Source organism: Oryctolagus cuniculus, chromosome X (assembly GCF_964237555.1).
Source record: "Oryctolagus cuniculus chromosome X, mOryCun1.1, whole genome shotgun sequence".
Taxonomy (NCBI): domain Eukaryota; kingdom Metazoa; phylum Chordata; class Mammalia; order Lagomorpha; family Leporidae; genus Oryctolagus; species Oryctolagus cuniculus.
Genome location: NC_091453.1, coordinates 117,858,165 through 117,884,317, shown reverse-complemented (window position 1 = coordinate 117,884,317; position 26,153 = coordinate 117,858,165). Strand labels below are relative to the sequence as shown.

Sequence of the window (26,153 nt, the reverse complement as noted above, 5' to 3'; positions counted from 1 at the left end):
ATTAGAGAAAACATCTGATGTTTGTCATTTTGGGACTGGTATATTTCACTAAGCATTGTAGTTCCCAGTTATATCCATTTTGTTGCAATAGACAGGATTTTATTTTTTATGGCTGAGTAATATTCCATAGTGTATATATACCACTTTTTTGATCAGTCATTGATTGGTGGATATCTGGGTTGATTCCATATTTTTGCTATTGTGAATTGCACTTCAATAAACATGGTGTTAACAAATACTCTTTCACATGCTTATTTAATATCTTTTGGGTAAGTTCCCATGAGTAGGATATGGTATATCTATTTTCAGATTTCTGAGGAATCTCCATACTGTCTTCCGTAATGGTTGTACTAATTTACATTCTCACCAACAGTGTATTGGGGTACCTTTTTCCCCACATCCTTGCAGTATTTATTATTTTTTTATTTTTGAAAGATGGCCATTCTAACTGGGGTGAGATGGAACCTCATTGTTGTTTTTATTTGCATTTCCATGATGGATAGTGAGCCTGAACATTTTCTTGTGTGTCTATTGGCCATTTGAATTTCATCCATTAAAAAAATGCCTGTTCATGTCCTTTGTCCATTTCTTAACTGGATTGTTTGTTTTGTTGTAGTTGAGTTTCTCGAGCTCTTTGTAGATCCTGGATATTATTCCTTTATCAATTTTACAGTTTACAAATATTTTCTCCCATTCTGTTGGTTACCTCCTCACTTTGCTGAGTGTTTCCTTGCAGTGCAGAAGCTTCTCAGAATGATGTAATACCATTTGTCTATTTTTGATTTTTTTTCTTACTTAATGGGTGTGGTTAAAATTTCCAAAGCTATCTTGAATAGCAATGATGAAAGTGGGCATCCTTATCTGGTTCTGGATCCTAGTGGAACTTTTTCCAAATTTTCCCCTTTCAATATGATGCTGGCTATCTGTCATATATTGCCTTGATCATGTTGAGGACTGTTTCTTCTAGATCTTATTTGCTTAAGGTTTTTATCATGAAAGGATATGCTTCATCATGACTGCTGTTAAGGCTTTCCAATGTCGTTTTTATTTTACGTATTAAAATCTTCATTTCTAAAATTTCAGTTTGATTTCTCTTCAATATCTCTCTTTGCAAAATTTTTCATCCATGCCTTGTTTGGATTTGTTTAACTCATGTATTTACTTCTTTGTGTTTTTGAGGACTCTTATGATAATTCTTTTGAATTCCTTTTCAGGCATTTCATCAACATCTTTGTCCTCATATTCTAATATTGAAGTGTTATGTTCCTTTTGGGGAGTCATATTGTTTTCCTTGTGTATGTTTCTTGTATTTATACATTTATTTTTAAGCATTTGTAGAAACACTTTTTGGTTTTGTTTCCTCTGATGGCTTTTATCTTTGAAATGTGCCTCTGTGGCTTAGTGGAGTGTCTGCTCCTTCAGTGGATATATAGAAGTGTATATTGGGTTGGGCCAGTGAATTCTTTCTAGTTCTGGAAAGTGTGATAAAGACTCCAGGGTGGCACCAAGTTGGGTGTGGTAGATCTCTATTGTCAGCAGTGGGGAGGGTATAATAGTATTGGCTCCCATGATCACAGTTTCACTCCCTCTTTGTGAGGGTGAACCAACCACCCAGGGTCAGTCCATAATGCTGACTCCCATAGGCACTTGAACCATATAAAGGATCTATGCACTCCTCAGTGTGGGTATGGAATTTTGAGCCTCTGAAGGCAGACACAGTGATTACCCAAAGACCTACCTACACCCTATTGCACCCCCTATCACATGGTGACAGAATTCTCAGTCACAGGGAGCAAGGGATCCATTCTCAGCCCCACAAGAGTCCCCTGCCCATGGAAAGAGCCATTTCATTTCCAGAGCCAGCTGCCTAATCAATGGAGGTTGATTGATGTCTCACTTTAGCAAGTCAAGTCTGGGTACCTTGATAGAATGAGGGAAGGGAGCGCTTCATGGGCCTAAGTGGATGCCCTGCCCCCTGCCAACCCTCCAGGCCAGAATCAAAGTCAGTGGGGACCACGTGTTTATCATTCTGATAAAATTTTCTAGTTGCATTTGAGCCACAGCAGCCTGTATTCATCTTACTGAGATGGTGTTTCCTCCCTTCTGGTTGCCAAGTGTCTTGCTGCAAGATGATCATGTTTCCCCCAACCACCGGCTATGGGAATAACTGGTGATGTCCTTTTCACTGCTGCATGATTGTACTGTTCCTTCAGCTCCATGGCTTCTCTTTTTTTGTAGAATTTCTACTGCAAACTTCTCTCCAACTGTCTCTTGGGAATGCACATTCTCCCCTTTTGTTCAGTTATCTTCCTGTGGTCAGAATCAGCTTGTGTTTTCTTATTCAGCCATCTTGGATTTGGTGAATCTCATTTTCGGGATTCTCTTCACAAGACTTTTGAATAGGTTCTCATGTTTGCTAAGTGCCATGGTGAAACACAAAAATCCTCCAGTAGTTTTAGTGAGAAAATGTGCATGGTACCCAAAGATTTTGAGAGCTTGCATGTCTGCAAATGTCTTTCTTCTACCCTAACCTTGATTGCTACCTTGGGAAGGTATAGAATTCTAGTTAAGCAATAGCTATCCTCAGAATTCTGAATGTTTCTATCTTTTGATTATTGGGAATAATGCTAGCATGAAAAGTTTTGTATGGTTTCTTTTGCAGGCCTGCGTTATTATTTCTCTTGGCCATATACCTGGGAACAAAATTGTCAGGTCATATGAACTCTATGTTTAACTTTTGTAAGGAACAGCTGGACTCATTTCCAAAGTTATTATACCATATGCATTCCCACCAGCAGTATGAAGGTACTGGTTGCTCCATATCCTCATCAACACTTGTGACTTCCTTAATAGACTTTCTACAACCATCCTTTTTGAAAACCCACCTTCATCTGCCAGTTTAAACAGTTTCAGAGGTGCTTAGTGTCTTTAGTCCCTCAGTTTTTGTGGAGGTATGGGGAGAAATGTTCTAGGACAAAAATTGAGTTGTTTCTTGACTTTCCTTCTGCCAATCCTGCCAATCTGAGATTCACTTTCCTCCAGTGTGTTCAGTTGTTCGTCACTTGTCAGTTTGATTTTCAGTTACAAATTTGCCAGTACTTTCTCCTTTCTCATCTTTCTTTTTTTGCTCCCCTCCCTGTGAAAACAACTTTCCCATCATCTTAGTTGAATTTCATGAATGAGGAGATGTAATCAGATTACTTTCTTTCTTTGTAATTTGACAGTTCTTGTTTGAATTATATTGTACATTGGATTTTATATATATCCAGTGTAAGGACCTCGATGTTATTCAGGTATCTTCTTCTGAATCCCTTTATGTTCTTCTGCACTACCAAAACATTTCATTGTTTTTTTGTTTTTGTTTTTTTTTTTTTTTTTACAGGCAGAGTGGACAGTGAGAGAGAGAGAGAGACAGAGAGAAAGGTCTTCCTTTTTGCCGTTGGTTCACCCTCCAATGGCCGCCACAGCCGGCGCGCTGCAGCTGGCGCACCGCGCTGATCCGAAGGCAGGAGCCAGGTGCTTCTCCTGGTCTCCCATAGGGTGCAGGGCGCAAGCACTTGGGCCATCCTCCACTGCACTCCTGGGCCATAGCAGAGAGCTGGCCTGGAAGAGGGGCAACCGGGACAGAATCCGGCACCCTGACCAGGACTAGAACCCGGTGTGCCGGCACCGCTAGGTGGAGGATTAGCCTGTTGAGCCACAGCGCTGGCCTATCTGCACATTTCATTGTAACCAGTCTCATCTTACCCTAATTTGGAGTCCTACAATATTCCCAGGACTCAACTTTATGACCTTTATATTTATAGTGACAGTGAGTCAATTACTAGATGAAATAAACTACCAATTGATAAGAACTGTGTTTTTTTTTGTGAACCTAAAAAAAAAATCTGTTTTCATATGCAGTCCAATTTATATTCAACATTACCCATTTCTTTTCTAGGCTTTGCACCATTGTGCTTTTGGTAGTTTTCTTGGATATATTGAAGAACTTTTAAATCATGTTAAGCTACAGTCATTCTTTCCTTTTTCACCTTTTCAGCATTCCATGTCAATGTGAAATTGTATGTAAAAACTCTTTATTCTTTCAAGTTCTGGGATTTCCTGTTTCCTGATTTCTTGAAATACTATTTACTGTAGTTTTTTGGGTATATTGTGTCTTAAATTTCTACACCATATGTAGCAGCAATTTTTCTGATAAATTTTCTTAGAGATATAAAAACATTAAAGCATTGATTCTAACCAGTGAACAGTTGACATTTTCACAGGTACATGTCTCATTTAAATTTATTGATAATTATTTTTTAATGACAGGAATGTCAAAGAAAATTAAAACACAGACTTGGTCTGGATTCCTATTTACTCAAACCGGTGCAACGAATCACAAAATATCAGTTGTTGTTAAAGGTAATTACGTGAAGTATTCATTTCTTTCTCTACTTACATTTACATCTAAAAGAAAACAGCCAATTAGAAACTGCTAGAAATGGGTAGACTCAATGACTGGGAAGGCTGGAGTTAACAGTAGAATTAGTACAGTGTGCTCCTTTGTTTCACTGTGGCTGTGCAAATACCATAGGCTCAGAATATCTGATGTTATATCTATGTAATTGTCCATGTGAGTTACATTGATTTATGCATAATATTTTACCCAAAACTTCTAATATTATTAGAAAGAACTGAACAAACATGTATCTCTCATACTTTTGAGACTGTTCCATAGGGACCTTCTTAGTGAAAAATGAAAATGATACTTCTCCAAGCATAATCTGAAAAGATTACTGAAATCTTAAGTATAAATATTGTATTAAGTATAAATATAAATATAAAGCTTAAACATTCCTCATTTAAAATATATTTTCACTGTGTTCTATGCTCTATTAAACATGAATAAATCATGAATAATACAAATTTTATATGTAGAGCAAAAATTAGACATAATTGCTTTAAAACTAATCTCCAAATGTCTAATAGCTATTGTTCTTCAGTCCTAAAAGCATTGGCATTGATTACCCTTTGTTTTCTATGTTCTGTCACTATTCTTTTCCAATTTTGACATTATTATTTAATGTTGTAGCTATGTGACAAAAAGCATATGAATGAAGTTACTCCAAAAAATATAATAAAGACAATATCTTTGGATTCCTGTTTAAGCTGTTAGCCAAGAATTTATTTACTTTAAAAAATTTATTTATTTGAAAGGCAGATTTACAGAGGTAGAGAGAGAGAGAGAGAGAGAGCGAGTTTCTATTCACTGGTTTGCTTCCCAAATGTCCACAACGGTGGGAGATAGAACAATCAGAAGCCAGGAGCCAGGAGTGTCTTCCAGGTCTGTTACACAGGTACGGGGCCCAAGCACTTGGGCCATCTTTTACTGCTTTCCCAGGCCATAGCAGAGAGCTGGAGCTGAAGAGGAGCAGCTGGAATATGAACTGGCACCCATATGGGATATCAGCATTGCTGGTGGCAATTTTACCCATTATGCCACAGTGACAGCTCCTAAAATTTATTCATTCTATCTATCTACTGATATCTGCCTATATTATGTTTAATTCCTGACTTCTAATTACAGGAGCTATTAAAATTCAGCAAGGACTGTGAAGGAACTACTCAGTTAAAGGAGGCACTCGACACAATGTTGGATTTACTGAAGTCAGTTAATGATTCTATGCATCAAATTTCCATAAATGGCTATGTTGTAAGTAGATTTTTAATAATTGCTGGAATTTCAGAGGATAAGCTTGTCAACATCACTTGATTTCCCTGCCTGAAATCAATTGAGAAATAATATACAAGAGGCAGATAAATGGAGATCAAAATGTCTGCATTATTTCTGATAATGCTAAATGGAGAATTGGCTTCGGATCAGCTGCCAAGGAATTTGTGACATTCTCCTTTTCCCTGACAGCCTCCTCACCAAATCAAAAGCTAGGGAGATCTTACATGAAGGAATGTCTCATTCAGCTAAGGATATGTGTTGTCCTACAATTGCTGCTTTAGCAGAATAGATAAGGGAAAAAAATCTATGAGATCTTTGGACTTTGCAGCCTCTAACAGATTAGCCATCTAGTAGGGATAAGTACCAATCAGGATTGAGGAAAAGATAAGGCAAATTATGCTAGGCAAAAAACCTCCACAAAAATAGAATATGAAGTAAGGAAAGAGAAAGGTTCTATTATCCCTCACTCCCACAATACTTTTGTACCTATGCATTTATGTTTTAATTTAAAAGATGTAGTTAATTTTTTTACAGATCTTTTATTTAATGGATACAAATTTCATAAGTACAGCTTTAGGAATATAGTGGTTCTTCCTCCCATACCCGCCCTTGCATCCCCATTCCTGTCCCATCTCCTACTCCCTCTCCCATCCCATTCTTCATAAGATTCATTTTTAATTATCTTTATATACAGAATATCAACTCTATACTAAGTAAAGACTTCAACAGTTTGCATCTACACAAACACACAAAGTATAAAGTATTGTTTGAAGACAAGTTTTACTGTTAATTCTCATAGTACAACACATTAAGGAAAGAGGTCCTGCATGGGAACTTAGTGCTCAGTGACTTCTGTTGTTGATTTAACAATTGACACTCTCATTTAGGACATCAGTGATCACCCGAGGCTCTTGTCATGAGCTGCCAAGGCTATGGAAGTCTTTTGAGTCCACAAACTCCATCAGTATTTAGACAGGGATGTCGGGCAAATTGGAAGTTCTCTCCTCCCTTCAGAGAAAAATACATCCTTCTTTGATGACGCGTTCTTTCCACTAGGATCTCACTCACAGAAATCCTTCATGTAGATAATTTTTTTGCCACAGTGTCTTGGCTTTCCATGCCTGAAATGATCTCGTGGGCTTTTCAGCCAGATCCAAATGACTTTATGGGCTGATTCTGAGGTTGGAGTGCTGTTTAGGTCATTTATCTTTCTATGAGTCTGTGGTGTGGCCTGCTTCTCATGTTGGCTCATTCTCTCCTTTTCAATTCTATCTATTGTTATTATCTGACATTGGTCTTATTTATATGGTCCTTTTACTATATGATCAGTTACACACTCATATGATCACTTTAATATGTAAGATGGCATTAGTACCACCCAGCTTAATGGGATTTGGAGTCCATGACAAGTTTTTAGCTCTACCCTTAGGGGTAAGTCCATGGGGATGTTCAAGTCATTGCTTCTCATAGTGTTAATTTCACTTCTACAGGTTTCCTTTTGGGTGTTCTGTTAGTTATCACAGATCAGGGAGAACCTATGATATTTGTCCCTTTGGGACTGGCTTATTTCACTCAGCATGATGTTTTCCAGATTCCTCCATTTTGTTGCAAATGACCAGATTTTGTTTTTTTTTTTTAACCACTATGTAGTATTCTAAGATGTAATTATGTTTTTAAAAAATCATAAATTATGCTTCAGGATTTTAGTAGCTCAACCTGAACACTAAAATGTTGACATTAGAGATCTGAATATAGCATTTTACTAATGTGTTTTGATTTTTGCATTCTAGGGAAACTTAAATGAGCTGGGCAAGATGATAATGCAAGGTGGATTCAGTGTTTGGATAGGACACAAGAAAGGTCCTACAAAAATGAAGGATTTTGCTAGATTCAAACCAATGCAGCGACATATTTTCTTGTATGAAAAAGCAGTTGTTTTTTGTAAAAGGCGTGTTGAAACTGGAGAAGGGTCTGATAGATATCCATCCTACAGTTTTAAGCACTGTTTGAAAGTAAGGCAATTTCAATTATGTAATGTAATAGTGTTTAATATGCATGCATGCATATATGTGTGAACACATGTATATATATTCCAGGTGGTATGCTCTTTTGGATCAAATTAGTAGTTTTTATACTTCAGCTTCACACTTCTTTGTTTTGAAAACACTTAAGTGGAAGTCTTATGTGTAAGTCGGATAAAGCTTGAAAACAGCAGTGAGGCAATGCAGAGCTTTCATTCCTTTCCTTTCCTCTATCACTGGAATCCTGTGCAGTCCTCAAGGGGACTCCATAGCATTCTTTTTTTTCTTTTCCTTTTTTCCTTTTTTTTCTTTTAACAGGCAGAGTTAGACAGTGTGAGAGAGAGAGAGACAGAGAGAAAGGTCTTCCTTTTTCCGTTGGTTCACCCCCCAAGTGGCCACTATGGCTGGCGCCTTATGGCAGGCGCGCTGCGCTGATCCAAAGCCAGGAGCCAGGTGCTTCCTCCTGGTCTCCCATGTGGGTGCAGGACCTAAGGACCTGGGCCATCCTCCACTGCACTCCCAGGCCACAGCAAAGAGCTAGACTGCAAGAGGAGCAACCGGGACAGAATACGGTGCCCCAACCGGGACTAGAACCTGGGGTGCCAGTGCCGCAGGCGGAGGATTAGCCTAGTGAGCCGCGGCGCTGGCCTACATGGCATTCTGTTTGAAATTATGGAGAGTATTCCATTTACTGTTTCACTCCCCAAAATGCTGGGCCTATGGTTGGAGCCAGGAGCCAGAATTCAACCTGGGGTCTCTTATGTGGGAGGTAGGACCTAACTGCATGAATTGCCACCTGCCTCCCCCCAGTTCTGCATTGGAAGGAATCTGGAATCAGGAATGGTAGCCAGTAATCTAATTGAGGCACTCCAAACTTATGTGTTAACTACTAGGCAGAATTCTTGCCCTAACTGCTTCACTGATGAACCCACAGAAGCTTCATAGCTTCTTTAAAATTCTGTTTTCATCATAAATACTTGGTTGCCCTTTGATACTAGCAGTCCACCTCTAAGCCCCCAAGTCACTAAGGATCTTTTATGTCTCTAATGCACTTTGATTGAGAACCAAAGTTCAGATCTCTTGCTGTCTATATACCTATTCCTTGGGAAGGTACTTTACTTTCATAGACAAGCTTGACCCAAATTTTTTTGATTCATATTTTACTTATAGGGTGACCCAATTACTAATTAGAGTAGGATTTCTGACTTGTACTGATTTTCTGTTTCACCTTTAATTGGTCACAGAAATAGGCATGCCAACAGAATGTTTCTTGAGTACATTAAAGTAAGAAAAGACTGATATGAGATTGAAGTCATGAGAACGAAGTAATGAGAATGGGAGCCACAATGATTACCATGGAAATGGAGGGTGGGATGGATGTAAGAAACATTTCAATGGAAGGTAGACATATGGCCTTGATGACTTAGTACAGGAAGTAAATAACACTTGACATTTGAAGGAAGAAAATCTGTCCAGTTCTTTGGTTTCTCCAGTAATGCCTAATATCCTTACTAAAAAAGATTGGTCATTGACAATGATGCCTACAAAGTTTCAGACTAGAATTCCTGGGAAAATGATGGTGCCCCCAACTCATTTGAAAATTAAGGGTATTTCTTAGGCCTCACTATGCTTACTTCCTTTTCTTTAACTATCATGAGATTCCAGCATTTAGCAATTGCTAGCATCACCAGTTACTCTGTTAACCAACAAAAAATAGGATTGTTGGTTTCAGAGTCTCTCTTTGATAGAGGAAAGATCAGTGCAAATAATTTACTGCTAAGCAACTTCTCTCTGACTTTACATGGATTCTTACCTTGCCTATATCATACTGTGATGAAATCTTTAGGCCTTGCTATGTACTTTCTAATAACCTGGTGCTGCATTTTAATTGGGCTGCTAATGCTCAAAGAAAAGCCCTAAGGCCACAGTTAATTAGATAGAGAGATCTGATATCTCTAGATTTCTCAGTTCATACATTTATCATTACCATATATTTTTTAGTTGTCTAACATGTGCATAGTGCTTAAGATGTGCCAGATATAATGACTAGATTTCAAGTGCAACTCAAAAAAGTCGATTTAGTCAATAATGATATACTACATGTTTATAATGAAAAACAATAAACTATTGCAATTCAAATAAGGGAAATGGTAGAAAGCAAATTCATATTTTAAAAACTCATATGCATTTAGTGTATGCTATTTAATCCTTATTTCAACTCTATGAAATAGGTATTCTTCCCATTTTATAGTCAAAGAAACTGTGGTTCAGAAAAGGTAAACAATTTGCATCATGACATATAGCTAGTGAGTGGTAGAGATGGAATTCCAACATAGGCCTCTTTGACTCCAAAGCCTATGTGTTTTCTAGCTCACCATGCTGTTAAGGTAAGAACATGCCATGGAAAAAAACACTTAATTTTTAAAGATTGAATGAAATATTATTATTAATTTTAAATCTTGGTGTTTGAACAGCAGTAGATAAGTTAGAGTTGTAGTGTAAGAGTATAAAAATATTTGAGACATCTGAATTTAACTCTTGACTACATCTAGGGTGTATGTCTCTGTGTAGACTCTGTGATTCCTATATTGCTTACCTTTTCCTTGACAAGGGCGTCTCCCTACCACTACCTTTAATGCATATCAGCTCTCACCAAGGTCTTTTAGGGGGCTCATAAATTGAACAGAGACTGAAATATTCCTCTGGATAATTAGGTAGGAATTGAAAGAAAAGAGAAAAGGCAGAAAATAACCAAAAAAGAATGATTGAAGTTGTTCAGAAAGGATTTAACTGGGTCATTAGCAGCAAATGAAAGAACATGGAAGTGTTTATGCTTTGCACAATCATATGGAAGAGAATAAGAGCTGTGGTTATGGAAGAAAAAGTGCATTCAAAGTTTCACTGGCTACAAGAAGATACCACTGTCCCATGACAGATGATTTGATTTCTTAGAAAGCAGAGGGATTGGTGGAAATAAAGGTTTCTTCTGTACCTGGCAGGTTCTCCTCTGCCCCATAAACTGGATGTTTGTAACTCCCAGGGCTTATGTAGACATAAGTAACATTTTGTAAGTTTAACTGATCTAGCAAATAATTATTTAAAATAACCATTTAATATTGGGTGGCTTTTCTTACTGATGTTTAATTAATTCTGTGTTTGACAAAATACTTTGTTTTAATAATGTACAGTTAATTTATAAGGAAATTCAATCTAAGATAGACTACTTGGGTTTTTACATGTAATACATTTGTGTCAAACACTGGATTGCAATAGGAACTCAAAGTGAATAGTTCAATATAAACACTTTTGTTCATGGTTGTACTTATCATGTCATGTTTGTTGAATATAAAATACATATTTTTCCCAAATTAGAAATTCTGTTTCATTTAGAATATTATAGGATAGATTTAATGAAATTTTATATTCAAATAAAATGCTTATAAGAATTTTGACTTATTTATTGTAGATGGATGAAGTTGGAATCACTGAGTATGTAAAAGGTGATAACCGCAAGTTTGAAATCTGGTATGGTGAGAAGGAAGAAATTTATATTGTCCAGGTTGGTCATTTGAAAGTTATTCTAGAAACACTAACCTGCAGAAAGCTAAAAAATTCTGAATTTGCAAACATAAATAATTTAGGTGACATTTGAAAAGTTCTTATGCTTTTTATGTAGGTAATTTGAAAATCATGTTTTTTAGTTGAGTTATATCTATGGTATTTTCTAGGACTTTAAGTTTTCAACTGTTAATATACCTGGAGAGTTATCAACAATATCTGACAGCATGGCAGGTGCTTCTCTGTCACCATCAAGTTTTTCAAGTTCTAGGAAGGAGTTGCTCTTGTGCTCAGTATTAAAAGGATACCTGATTATAAAACATGGAAATGTGACAATTCAGAACAGCTCCCTGCTTCTAATGAATATGCATGATTAAAGCCCTGGCCAGTTGTGTTGGAAGGTCCAACCTGTTTTAAGGAAGGGGAAACGAATCAGAACATTTCAAGAAGATGTTGTCATCACATATTCAATTAGTAATTGTAGTGCTTTGTGATTGGTCAATGTGCTGTTATGTGCTGAAAATGCTCAATGTTTTTGTTGGTTTTAATTCTGTACTAGGTGACTAGAAACCACAAAAATGCATTTTCTTGTGTCACTTAGGGTAATGAGCTTTATATCATTTAAAAAAGTTATCTAGCAAGGAATAAGATATTTAAGGACACTTTCATTAGTCATTAAGATTATTGTATAATGGATTTTATTTTCAGGAATATCTGCAAAATCTTATTTTTATCTCATGAAAATTAAACATAAAATATGTTTTATTTAACTTTTAAAAACATTTATTTGATAACCCGATGTTGTGGCACAACAGGTTAAGCTGCTACCTGTGATGCCAGCATCTCATGTGGACACTAGTTCCAGTCCTGGTTACTCCACTTCTGATCCAGCTCCCTGCTAATGGGCCTGGGAAAGCAGCAGGTGGCCAAGGACTTGGGCCCATGCCACCCACATGGGAGACCCAAATGAAGTTCCATTCCGAGCTTTGGCTTGGCCCAGCCCCAGCAGTAGTGACTACTTTGAGGAGTGAACCAGTGGATGGAGTTTCTCTCTCTCTCTCTCTCTCTGTCACTCTGCCTTAAAATAAATAAATCTTTTAAAAAAGGGTTTTTTGTTTATTATTCAAAAGGCAGAGTGACACACACACTCACACAGAGACAGAGAGATCTTATGTCTACTGGTTTACTCTCCAAATGCCTGCAACAGCCAGGACTGGGCCAGGCCAAACCCAGGAGCCAAAAACTCCATCTGGGTCTCCCATGTCAGTGGCAGGAACCCAAATACTTGGGGCATCTATCATCTGCTGCATTCTCAGGTGCATTAGCAGGAAACTGGACTAAAAGCGGAGCTGCTGAGATTCAAACCAGCACTAAGATATGGACTATTGGCGTCATAAGTGGTGGCTTAACCCTCTGCACCACAAGGCTGACAATGTTTATATTTTTAAGAGTCCTTTTGCAAAAAAAAAAGTGACATTATATTTTGCATTTTACCAGAGCATTAGTATTCCATTACTTAATAGCAACTTAAAAGCAGTATTGACTGTATTATTTCCTCTAATCAGATAGTTAAGTGATTTGCTTCTTAGAAGTTTAAAGACTCAAAAGGTTAGAATTTGAATATGGTGTTTTAGAGGGTAGATCATGCTTGATACACCTAATTAAATTTTAATTGCGAAGTGTCCTTTTTAAAAAGAAACATGCCCCTCATTTTTTTTTTTCAAACTTTAGGCTCCAAATGTAGATGTGAAGATGTCATGGTTAAAAGAAATAAGAAATATTTTGTTGAAACAACAGGAACTTGTGACAGGTAAATTGAGATATCTATTCTTCAGAAGATGTACAATAATAGATTATTTTTTTTGACATATAGCGTTAGACAGTGAGAGAGAGAGATAGAAAGGTCTTCCTTCCATTGGTTCACACCCCAAATGGCCACTATGGCCGGTGCTGCACCGATCCGAAGCCAGGAGCCAGGTGCTTCCTCCTGGTCTCCCACGCGGGTGCAGGGGCCCAAGCACTTGGGCCATTCTCCACTGCCCTCCCAGGCCACGGTAAAGAGCTGGACTGGAAGAGGAACAGCCGAGACTAGAACCTGTATGGGATGCTGGTGCCGGTGCCGCAGGCGGAGGATTAGCCAAGTGAGCCACAGTGCCGGCCCCCAATAATAGCTTATTAATTTAGATTTGGTGAAAGATTTTATAGGAAATGGAGCTGATATTAACTTTATACTATTTATAATGAAATAATCTGTTAAATTAATTCATAGGAAATTGAGATTCAGAGGGTTGTTTAAATTATTTTGGAGAATGAACTTTTCATTGGAAAATGAAATCTAGTGCTTGACTAGTAATCGGCTATTAATTTCCAAGTCTTCCCCAAGATGTGACTCTCCCCAGGACCTCCAATAATCTGTGTCTTGTAATGTTGTGATAGGGGCTGGCTCTAGTTCTAAACTTGAACTTCTTGTATACAATATTTCATTATTCAAAACTTTTCAAAATCCACCTCGGAACTGATTTTCCTTCTGATTATTCCAATTTCCTAAACATTAACTCTAATGGGAATGCTGTGTGTGTGTGTGTGTGTGTGTGTGTGAAAGTCTCTGGCTTTGAGCAAGTTGGAAGTGTAACTGCTGAATGATGCTCATATAAGCTTTATTTTATCTCACAGCTGAAAAACAAAAGCAACAGAATCAATTGATAGAACAGCATCAGTTTTCTCCACAGCAGAATGAAGACGAGTAAGTGATAATTTCAGAAATGTCACTCCTGCCTTCTTTTTTTCCATGTGTAATATTAAACAATATAATTAAAGTGTCTCAGAAAATAACCACCCACCATTTTAACAGTTATTCATCTAATTCCATAAATACATCATTTTCTCAGTTCTAGCCTGATTGAAGCACGATTGCCCTAACAATCTTCCCTTGGGATGATTTTTAAACATGATTATGAATGCTTTGTTTTTAGTACATCATGGGACATATTGCATGTAGGCTAACGTTAGGTGTTTGCACTCACATCTTTTTCTTCAAATTATTTTTTGTTCATCTATGATCTGATTGGCATAAGAGAACTGGGAGAATATGTGAACACAGCAGATGAAGGAGTGGCTCACAGCTTTGCAATCCCTTGATAGAGACTTACATGCTATGGATTTGATTTCTCTTTCTACATAAAGAGGAGATGTGGCTCCTGAGAGGGAACTGAGACAGAAAGCAGGATGGCCTTAAGGACTGTGGCAATCTTAGCTGCTGATTTAGTGATGGTATCTCTGTTTTCCAGCTCTAGGAATTTTTTTTTGACAGGCAGAGTGGATAGCGAGAGAGAGAGACAGAGAGAAAGGTCTTCCTTTTGCTGTTGGTTCACCCTCCAATGGCCGCCACGGCCAACTGGCGCACTGTGCTGATCCGAAGGTAGGAGCCAGGTGCTTCTCCTGGTCTCCCATGGAGTGCAGGGCCCAAGGACTTGGGCCATCCTCCACTGCACTCCCGGGCCATAGCAGAGAGCTGGCCTGGAAGAGGGGCAACCGGGACAGAATCCGGTGCCCCGACCGGGACTAGAACCCGGTGTGCCGGCGCTGCTAGGTGGAGGACTTCCTATTGGGCCGTGGCACCGGCCAGGAATTCTAAAATTTAGATTTACCATAGAACATTTGCATATATGCAGAAAGAATTACCACACTGATTCCAAATCCCTGAAACAGAGATTCACCATGCAGTATGGTTCAGTGATCATAGAATGACCTATTAGAAACACTGTTTTTTTTTTTAATCTTTCAGTAGAGTAAATTTTTATTTTGTAAAGCAACCTAGAGTGTACTTTCCATATATAAAGAGACCCTGGGGCACCTAAAATATAACTTTTTTAAAAGTTTGTATTTAATGAACATAATTTTAATAGGTCCAACTTTAGGAATACAGTGATTTTTCTCCCCATACCCACCCTCTCACCCCCACTCCCGCACCACCACCTACTCCCTCTCCCATTGTGTTCTTCATTAAGATTCATTTTTAATTAACTTTATATACAGAAGACCAACTCCATACTAGGTAAAGATTTCAACAGTTTTCACACACACACACACACAACATAAAAAGCACTATTTGAAAACAAGTTTTGCAGTTAATTCTCATAGCAAAACTCATTAAGGACAGAAGTCCTACATGGGGAGTAAGTGCACAGTGACTTCTGTTGTTAATTTAACAATTAACACTCTTATTTATGACGTCAGTGATCACCTAGGGTTCTTTCCATGATCTTCTGAGGCTATTAAAGCCTTTTATGACAACAAACTCTGTCAGTATTCAGACAAGGCCATAAGCAAAGTGGAAGTTCTTTCCTCCTTTCAGAGGAAAGTACATCCTTCTTTAATGGCCCCTTCTTACCACTGGGATCACATTCACAGAGATCCTTCATGTAGGATATTTTTTGCCATAGTGTCTTGGCTTTCCATGTCTGAATTGTTCTCATGGGCTTTTCAGCCAGATCCAAATGCCTTAAGGGCTGATTCTGAGGTCAGAATGTTACTTAAAGTGATTGTGATTCTATGAGTCTGCTGTATGGACTGCTTCCCGTGTTGGACATTCCCTCCTTTTTGATTCTGTCTATAATTATTACCAGGTACTTGATGTTATTTATATGGTCTCTTTAACATTTAATCCTATGTATATGTTCACTTTAACACTTAATATGATCACTATAACAATTAAGATGGCAATTTACAGCTTTACAGTTACAAACTTCCTCCTCCCTGTCTTATTACTCCTCTTTACTTGACAGATAGAGTTAGACAGTGAGAGAGAGAGAGACAGAGAGAAAGGTCTTCCTTCCACTGGTTCACCCCCCAAATGGCCACTACAGCTGGTGCTGCGCCAATCCAAAGCCAGGATCCAGGTGCTTCCTACTGGTCTCCCATGCAGGTGCAGGCGCCCAAGCACTTGGGCCATCCTCCACTGCCTTCCTGGGCCACAGCAGAGAGCTGGAGTGGAGGAGGAGCAACCGGGACTAGAACCCAGCGCTCATATGGGATACCAGCGCCGCAGGTGGAGGATTAACCAAGTGAGCCCCAGTGCTGGTGCCCCTCCTCTTATTTTTTAATGAGATCTATTTTCAATTGACTTCATATATATATATATATATATATATATATATATATGATTATGAAGAAGAGAAAAAAATTTAAAAATAAAAAATAAATATATAAAAATAAAAAAACTTTTCCTCGACAGTCAATATGAGGGCTGTTCAAGTCATTATTTCTCAAAGTGTTAATTTCACTTCTACAGCTTTCATTTTAGGTGCTCTATTAGTTCTCACAGATTAGGGAGAACACATAGTATTTGTCCCTTTGGGACTGGCTTATTTCACTCAGCATGATGTTTTCCAGATTCCTCCATTTTGTTGCAAATGACCAGGTTTCATTTTTTTAAACTGCTGTGTAGTATTCCATAGGGTAAAAATCCCATAATTTCTTTATCCAGTCTACCGTTGATGGGCATTTAGGTTGATTCCATGTCTTAGCTATTGTGAATTGAGCTGCAATAAACATGGAGGTGCAGATAGCTCTTTTGTTCACTGATTACATTTCCCTTGGTTAAATTCCCAGTAGTGGGATGGCTGGGTCATATGGTAGTTCTATATTCAGGTTCTGAGGAATCTCCAAACTGACTTCCATAGTGGCTTTACCAGTTTGCATTCCCACCAACAATGGATTAGTGTGCATTTTCCCCAACATCCTCGCCAGCATCTATTGTTAGTTGATTTCTGTATGTAAGACATTATAACCAGGGTGAGGTGAAACCTCATTGTGGTTTTGATTTGCATTTCCCTGATGGCTAGTGATCACGAACATTTTTTCATGTGTCTGTTGGCCATTTGGATTTCCTCTTTTGAAAAATGTCTGTTTAGATTCTTGGCCCATCTCTTAATTGGGTTTTTTGTTTTGTTGTTGTGGAGATTCTTAATCTCTGTAGATTCTGGTTATTAATCCTTTATCAGTTGTATAGTTTGCAAATAATTTCTCCCATTTTGTTGGTTGTCTCTTCACTTTCTTGACTGTTTCTTTTGCAGTACAGAAGCTTCTCAATTTGAAGTAATTTCATTTGTTAATTTTGGCTTTGGCTGCCTGTTCCTCTGGGGTATTTTCCAGGAATTCTTTGCCTGTGCTAATGTCTTGCAGGATTTCTCCAATGTTCTCAATTAATTTGATGGTGTCAGGTCATAGATTTATATCTTTAATTCATTTTGAATTGATTTTTATGTAATGGGTAAGTTGGGGGTCTTGCTTCATACTTCTACATGTGGAAATCCAGTTTTCCCATTACCATATGTTGAAAAGACTGTCCTTGCTCCAGGGAGTGGTTTTAGCTCTTTGGTCAAATACAAGTTGGTTGTAGATGTTTGGATTGATTTCTGGTGTTTCTATTTTGGTCCATATGTCTATATATGCTGTTTTGTTTATAACTGCCTTGTAGTATGTCTTAAGATCCAGCTTCATTTTTGTTGTATGATATTGCTTTAGCTATTCGAGGTCTCCTGTGGCTACAATGAATTTCAGCACCATTTTTTTCTAGATCTGGGAAGGATGTCTTTGGTATTTTGATTGGTAGCACATATATCTGTAAATTGCTTTTGGAAGAATGGACACTTTGACAATATTGATTCTTCCAATCAATGAACATGGAAGATTTTTCCATTTTTTAATATCTTCTTCTTTCTTTAATGTCTTATAATTCTCATTGTAGAGATCTTTGACTTCCTTGGTTAAATTTATTCCAAGGTATTTGATTTTTTTGGTTGCTATTGTGAATGGGATTGATCTTAGAAGTTCTTTCTCAGCCATAGCATTGTCTGTGTATAAAAAGTCTGTTGATTTTTGTGTACTGACTTTATATCCTGCTAGTTTCCTAAACTCTTCTATGAGTTCCAATAGTCTCTTAATGGAGTCTTTTGGATCCCTTTTATATAGAATCATATAATCTGCAAATAGGGATAATTTGACTTCCTCTGTCCCAATTTCTATCCCTTCAATTCCTTTTTTTCTTGCTTAATGGTTCTAGCTAAAACTTCCAGGGCTGTATTTTATAGCAATGGTGAGAATGGGCATCCTTATCTTGTACTAGGTCTCAGTGGGAATGCTTCCAACGTTTCCCCATTCAATATGGTGCTGCCCGTGGGTTTCTCATAAATTGCCTTGATTGTGTTGAGTGATGTTCCTTCTAAACCCAATTTGCTTAAAGTTTTCATCATGAAAGGGTGTTGTATTTTGTCAAATGCTTTCTCTGCCTTTGTTTAGATAATCATGTAGTTTTTGTTTTTCAATTTGTTAATGTGATGTATCACATTGATTTGCAAGTGTTGAACCATCTCTGCATACCATGGATAAATCCTACTTGGTCCAGCTGGGATATTTCTGATGTGTTGTTGGATTGGATTGGCCAGAAATTTATTGAGGATTTTTGCATCTATGTTCATCAGGAAAAATTGGTCTGTAGTTCAATTTCTCTGATGCATCTATTTCAGGTTTAGGAATTAAGGTGATGCTGGCTTAATAGAGAGGATTTGGGAGGATTCCCACTCTTTCAATTGTTTTGAATAATTTGAGAAGAAGTGGAGTTTGTTCTTCTTTAAATGTCTGTTAGAATTCAACAGTGAAGTCATTGAGTCCTGGACTTTTCTTTGTTGGGAAGGCCTTTTAAAATGGCTCAATTTCTGTCTTGGGTATGGGTCTGTTTAGGTTTTCTGTGTCTTCATGGTTCAATTTAGGTAGGCTGTATGTGTTCAGGAATCTGTCCATTTTTTCTAGGTTGCCCAGGTTATTGGCATACATCTCTTTGTAGTAATTTCTGATAATTCTTTTTATTTCTGTGGTATCTGTTGTTACATTTTCTTTTTCATCTCTAATTTCATGGATTTGGGTCTTCTCCTTTTTTTGGTTAGTTGAGTCAATGATGCGTTAATTTTGTTTATTTTTTCAAAAAAAACCTCTTCATTTTGCTAATCTTTTGTATTATTTTTGGTGTCAATTTTGTTGATTTCTTCTCTAATTTTCATTATTTCTTTTCTTCTACTAGTTTGGGTTTGGTTTGATGTTGTTTTTCTAGATCCTTTAGGTGCATAGATAGTTCATTTATTTGATACCTTTCCAGTTTCTTGATGGAGTTACCAATTGATATAGACTTTCCTCTTAACACCGCTTTTGCTGTATTTCACAAATTTTGGTATGTTGTATTTCCATCTTCATTTGTTTCCAGATATTTTCTGATTTCTCTTTTGAGTTCTTCTATGACCCATTTTTCATTCAGAAACATGTTGTTTATTCTCCATGTGTTTGAATAATGTAGAGATTCTTGAGTTGGTGACTTCTAGTTTCATTGCATTGTGGTCTGAGAAGATGCATGATATGATTTTGAATTTTTTGAATTTGCTGAGACTCACTTTATGGCATAGCATATGGTCAATTCTAGTGGAAGTTCCATACACTGGAGAAAAAAAATGTGTACTCCGTGGCTTTAGGGTGGAAGGCTCTGTAGATATCTGCTAGGTCTATTTGGTCTATGGCGTCAATTAGCTCTGTTGTTCCTTGTTGATTTTCTGTCTGGTTGATCTCTCCATTGCTGAAAGTCGTGTATTGAAGACCCCATTACTATTGTATTTGGTTCCATATCTCACTTTAAATCTCTTAACAATTCTTTTAAATAGCCAGGTGCCCTGTAATTAGGTGCATATTCATTTATAATAGTCACATCTTCCTGTTGAATTGATCCTTTAATCATTATATAATGTCATTCTTTGTCTCCTTTAATAGTTTTTGTGTTAAAGTCTATTTTTTCTGATATTAGGATGGCACAACAGCTCCTTTTTTGGCTTCTCCTAGCATGGATTATCTTTTTCCATCCTTTCACTTTCAGTCCACGTGCATCTTTGTTGGTAAGATGTGTTTTTTGTAGGCAACAAATAGATGGGTTTACTTTTTTTTTTGACAGGCAGAGTGAACAGTGAGAGAGAGAGACAGAGAGAAAGGTCTTCCTTTGCCGTTGGTTCACCCTCCAATGGCCGCCGTGGCCGGCGCGCTGCAGCTGGCGCACCGCACCTATCCGATGGCAGGAGCCAGGTACTTATCCTGGTCTCCCATGGGGTGCAGGGCCCAAGTACTTGGGCCATCCTCCACTGTACTCCCTGGCCAGAGCAGAGAGCTGGCCTGGAAGAGGGGCAACCGGGACAGAATCCAGCGCCTCGACCAGGACTAGAACCCGGTGTGCCGGTGCCACAAGGCGGAGGATTAGCCTAGTGAGCCGCGGTGCCGGCCAATGGGTTTACTTTTTTAATGCATTCAACCAGTCTGTGTCTTTTAACTGGGGGGTTGAGACCATTTACATTCAGTGTGACTATTGTTAAATACTGTCTTTGCCCTGCCATGTTTCCTTAAATAATCTTATTTATGTATTTTGGATTTCATTTGTAATTTTGCTGGGTCATTTTCTGTGTATAAACACTGTTTTACCCTTTGTTGTAATCATCTTTCAGAGGTAGCTAAAACCAGGCATAATGTGTGGTAGTTCATCTGGAGCTTTTGGAAAATCCAAATTATAATCAAAATCATTATCTTCCAGGGTCTAGGATACTCAATATTTTAGCCTAGTGTATAGTAGTAAAGTCTTTAGGTTTCTTGTAGGTAACTGACTTAATAGTAACTGGTACAAACTAAACATCGATCAGGTTTCATCTTATATGAACCTTATTTGGTTCATTAAGGTTAAAATATGCAGAGCAACAGGGACTGGCCATGGGCACAATATATATTCCTTGGGTCTAGAAGGGAGTATTTTTTTCCTTGCACAATGAAGATAGAATCTGTTGGCTTGAATCCCAGTATTTAAGGTTTTGTATATTATGAACTTAATATGCTTATGCTCACACTTAAATAGTGGAATGTTAAATGTTTGAATGGATTCTCCTAGCTTGTTTTTAGCACATGGTTTTGGTGGAGGAAATACCATTTTAAATTTCTTGCTACTCTTAGGCTATAGAAAAGCTCACTTATTTTTATATATTACTATTTCAGAAAGCAACAAGGAGCATTTGCAAATGCTAAGGAAACTGAATTGGAACACCCCAGTGCTATGGTGGAGGTCAGTGAAGCAATCGTGTCAGTTCAGGCACAACCAAACAAAGGTATGTGTCATGGTCATCCCAAGGTACAATTCATGTCTGTGCAAGATTATATCTCCCATTGTCCTATTGTTAACTTGGAAAATCTACTTGTCTGTTATTTTTGTATAGAGAAAATGAAACTAACACATTTTAATAAGGCACTCATGTCTTGCATATGCAAGACCCTCTGGGCACTACAGAGCAGTGGTTGTTAAAGTGTGGCCTCTGCACCAGTAGCATCAGAAACACCTTGGAACTTGTATGAAAGGTAGGTTCTCTGACTCTAACTCAAACCTTCTGAATAAGAACCTGGGAGAGAAGCCCAGCCACATGAACTTCAACATGTTTTCTATGTGATTCTGATGCCTGCTCAACTTTGGTAACCTGTGGGGAGCAACCAAGACTTGACTAAATTACTGAAGCTGCTAAGACTAAATCTATGCATCTGATCTCCCACCATATGGCGCTGAGAGGGAATAAACAGCTTCCACACAGCTGCCTCACGAATTCGACTAACAAGCTGCAGGAGCTGATCCTGTTCTTGATTGGAGGAGAGCAGCGTGCTCAGCACGTGGGGAGAGAACGCCAGCAGAGTTGGGATTGGTGGAAGAGGACTATAAAGGAGGAGAGAGACAACATGCACCAGGAACATCTGAGGAACCCCTGAGAGAGTCGGCCGGCGGTGTGCTGCTCCTCCACAGAAGTGGGGAAAGTGGTGGGGTTGCCACCCCTCCGCAGAGGCGGGGCGGGGGCGGGGAGCGGCAGCAAATCCGGGAAGGGCCGGGGGGAAAAAGAACAGCGCAGGGTCCGGTGTCATTCCTCCGCGAGTGGGGGAGCGACAGTAACCCCTGTTACAGAGATGAAAGGCACATGTGCTGGATTCGAGGAATGCACACTCAACTTACTCTTGGCTTAATGAAGTCAGAAGATTGATTTACAGCTCTAATAATTATTGTTCTTATGATAATTGTGCTATTTGAAGTGATTTTAAACAATTTATTTAATTCAACAAATGTTAACATGATCTTGGTTGCCAGGAATTATGCAAAGTGTTGTGCATATGGTCTAATTAAAATACATTCAGCTTCCATCCCCATGAAACTATTAGGGTGGAAAGATGATCCAAAAAGCAATTAAAATTAAATTGTCATAAGAGTTAAAACAGGAAAGTACTAGGTGCTGTAGAATCCCACAGCAGATCACCTAAACAATTCTCATTTCAACAGCATAGTTTTCACTGAAGAAATGCCTAATAGAGTGTTTGATATTCAATACTGAAATATGATGGTCCTTAATCTAGAAGAGTTCTCCACTGGTTGAGGAGACAAAAGTAATGATGATATTGCTCAGGTTTTATCTATCCATTTAAAGTTCATTTCCCTCAGATCATCTATGCTGTGATCCCTAGAACAATAAAGAGAGGCTAGTTTCAACACCTGCATTTCAAGGCAAGGAAACCAAGTCAGAGAAAGTCAGCTGATTTTTCCAAGTTTATATTAGTAGCTTAGTGTAGCTAAGATGAGTTTCTGTTAATTTGCAACATCTGTTAGAGGTGCTATTTAATTTTTCAAAAATAAAGCATATCTTACATAAGGCTCTTAAGAGATAATATAGTGTCTCTGCCTACTAACAGAAACAAGTCAAAATAGTAATACCAGGCAGACTATAGGTGCTATTTGAATTGAATCAATATAAACCCATGGAAGTTTCATAACAGATGATTTTCTGCAAGATAGGGTAAATATTCTCCACAATATTATTTGACTTATTATTACTTTTTGTTTATTTTAGGGAGAGAGAGAGAAAGAGAGCTCTCATTTGCTAGTTCACTCTCCAAATGCCCACCATGGCTGGGGCAGGGCCAGAGCTGAAGTTGGGAGCCTAGAACTCCATTTAGGGCCTCCTCTGTGGGTGGAAGGAACTGAATTACTTGAGCCATTGTCAGTTTCTCCCAAGATATGCTTAATAATAGGAAGCTGGATTCAGGAGCCAGAGCTGGGTATTAAATCCAAGGCACTCTGATACAAAGAGTGTGTATGTCTTTTTTTTTTTTTTTTTTTTGACAGGCAGAGTGGACAGTGAGAGAGAGAGACAGAGAGAAAGGTCTTCCTTTGCTGTTGGTTCACCCTCCAATGGCCGCCACGGCCGGCGCGCTGCAGCTGGCGCACCGCGCTGATCCAATGGCAGGAGCCAGGTACTTCTCCTGGTCTCCCGTGGGATGCAGGGCCCAAGGACTTTGGCTATCCTCCACTGCACTCCCGGGCCACAGCAGAGAGCTGGCCTGGAAGAGGGGCAACCGGGACAGAATCTGGTGCCCAGACCGGGACTAGAACCCGGTGTGCTAGCGCCGCAAGGTGGAGGATTAGCCTAGTGAGCCGCGGTGCCGGCCGAGTGTGTGTGTCTTAACCACTAGGCCAAATGCCCACCCCTTCTTACTACATTTAACAAATCTCCCACAAACCCTAACTTATTACCATTCTAAACAAAATAAAAGAAGTAAATGTGAGTTCAGGCGCTTTTTGGAATACCAGGACTTCTAAAATAGCTCAATCAAATTGGAGATTTTATCATAGAAAGTTACTATTCTTGGTCCACTGAATATTGTTAGTTGACTCATCATCTTGTGGTGAATTGGTACCTTCAATTAACTACCACACTGCCTGTTTTTCTTGTAGTTTGGGCTGAGACATCAGAATCTGCAGAAATCTCTGAGGAGACTGTGGAATGGTCAAGCAACTTTTTCTACCCTACATGTGATGGCAATGGAGAAGAAGAAAGGCCCCTTATGGTTAGTAATGACATATTCGATTAAAACTCTTGAAGCATTTTTACTGCTGAAATAGAGGAGGCACAGAGGAACAATCTTTTGCCAGCATCCTTAAGGCCATTAGGCATAGTCCATGGTCAAAAAATGTGAAGCAAATCTTACGAACATTCAGTAAGCACTTCCTTCTTTAAGTAGAGCTTGTTCTTAAGCTGTACATGGAGTTCTTACTGAAGTTGATGAAACAGTCGTTCTTCCCATGTCTCTAGATTTACTTTAAGTTTTTATTTTTAAACAATTATATATACATGGGAAGTTATACAAATAGTACAAAGTGATCTTTTGTATGTTACACCCAGTTTCCTCCAATGATAACAAACTTCAGCATAGCATCAGAATCTGGAAATTGACAATGGTACTATCCACAGACCTTATTCAGATTCCCTCCATTTCCTATGTACTCATTTGTATATGTGTATATAAACTTCTGTAATTTTATCCACCACTGTGCTCTCCATTTAGGCATGTGTCATCGAATAAGAGAACAAAGAATCTTCAAATACATTTTCAAATCAGTCTAGATTCCAGATTGGAAAACATAGAAAATAAAGGTTATACATTAAAAATTATTTAATACTCTCTGGGGAATGTATTTTAATGAGTTATCAAAAATGTGCTAATGATACCAAGCCTCAACATATTTGAACAAAAGGACATCCATAAATTTAAGGAGGTTGCTTTAGGGTAAAAGTAAAAATTTCACAGAAGAAATGATTCACAAGTTGTTAGGATCTTGGTGAGTTATTAGAAAGGAATTTGGACTTTTTAGGGTAAATTCCTACTTTGTCCAAGTCATCAGATTGGGCATGATGCCTTGTGGTTGACTGTTCCTTGGTGTCCTTCAGAGGAAACAACTCAACTTGGCAGGTGTAATGTTGGTGTGAGAGAGTAATGGCATGGATGATCACAGAGTTGCACAGCATTAATTCAGAAATGCTTTCTCTAAAAAATAACTGATACTCTTTCTTCTAACAATAAGATGACCATAATACATATTTGTATGGTAGCTTATATTTTACCAAATGATGCCTAAATGAATATTCCCAATGTTAATGTGAAAAAGGCCAGGCATTATACCTCCAAATCATAAGAAGGAAACTGAGGTTCAGACCTGGTGAGAGTTAATTGTCTAGACCAGCAACAGATCTCAAACCTTTAAATGAAGGAACCCTTTATAACAATTTTAGTTCCCCAAAGAACTCTTGTTTATGTAGGTTCTATCTACCGGGATTTACTATATTCTAAGCTAAAACTGGGAAATAAATGTTTTAGAATGTATCCATTATTCTAAATTATTAATTAACCAATTGTAAATTTGTATGAATAAAATTTTCACTAAAAATACATTTTCAAAACAAAAAGTAGTAAGAATAACATTTAAAATAAATCTGTAAATCTCTTTAAGATTTGGCTCAGTAAAAGACAGCTGAGTTCTCATATCTGCTTTTGCATTCTCTATATCGTGCTATTAAACATCAAGTGCCCTCTAGAAAACTCCACTGTGTGTTTGTGAGAGGATGAGTGTAAAAAAGGCAAAAAGGCAAATAATGTCTTAAAAATAAATTAATATATAGGTTTGACCTTTCAGACCCTTTGAAAATGTCTCAGAAACCCACAATGATCTGCCTGCCACACTTTGGGAACAACTGGTATAGCATGATGATAATAACAAATTTGATTTCCTTTATTAATATAATCTGAGGATGGAATGAATGGAGTAGTCTTCAAATGTGATGAGAAAGTCAAGGAAGCCAGTTTAAGCATTTGCTTTCAGTGTTCTATGAAGTGATTGTCAAAAATTAAGTAAGCTTTTATTTCAAATATGATGTCTGAACATAAATATGCAGAATTGACTGATGCTTTAATCACAAAGGATG

General features: G+C 38.1%; 1 protein-coding gene across 13 annotated transcripts in view; it reads left to right on the top strand.

Moving 5' to 3' along the window:
• MCF2 (MCF.2 cell line derived transforming sequence) overlaps window positions 1-26,153 on the top strand; it is a 128,518-nt gene that overhangs the window by 93,771 nt on the left and 8,594 nt on the right. For 12 of the 13 annotated variants that reach the window (XM_070066954.1, XM_070066951.1, XM_070066950.1 and 9 more), the window contains 8 exons: window positions 4,312-4,404; window positions 5,570-5,695; window positions 7,507-7,728; window positions 11,204-11,296; window positions 13,027-13,105; window positions 13,969-14,038; window positions 21,364-21,473; window positions 24,128-24,240. In XM_070066954.1, coding sequence (XP_069923055.1) covers window positions 4,312-4,404; window positions 5,570-5,695; window positions 7,507-7,728; window positions 11,204-11,296; window positions 13,027-13,105; window positions 13,969-14,038; window positions 21,364-21,473; window positions 24,128-24,240 — 906 coding nt within the window. Of the gene's footprint in view, window positions 1-4,311; window positions 4,405-5,569; window positions 5,696-7,506; window positions 7,729-11,203; window positions 11,297-13,026; window positions 13,106-13,968; window positions 14,043-21,363; window positions 21,474-24,127; window positions 24,241-26,153 lie in introns of those variants that run through there. The other variant, XM_070066959.1, reaches the window with a different exon arrangement.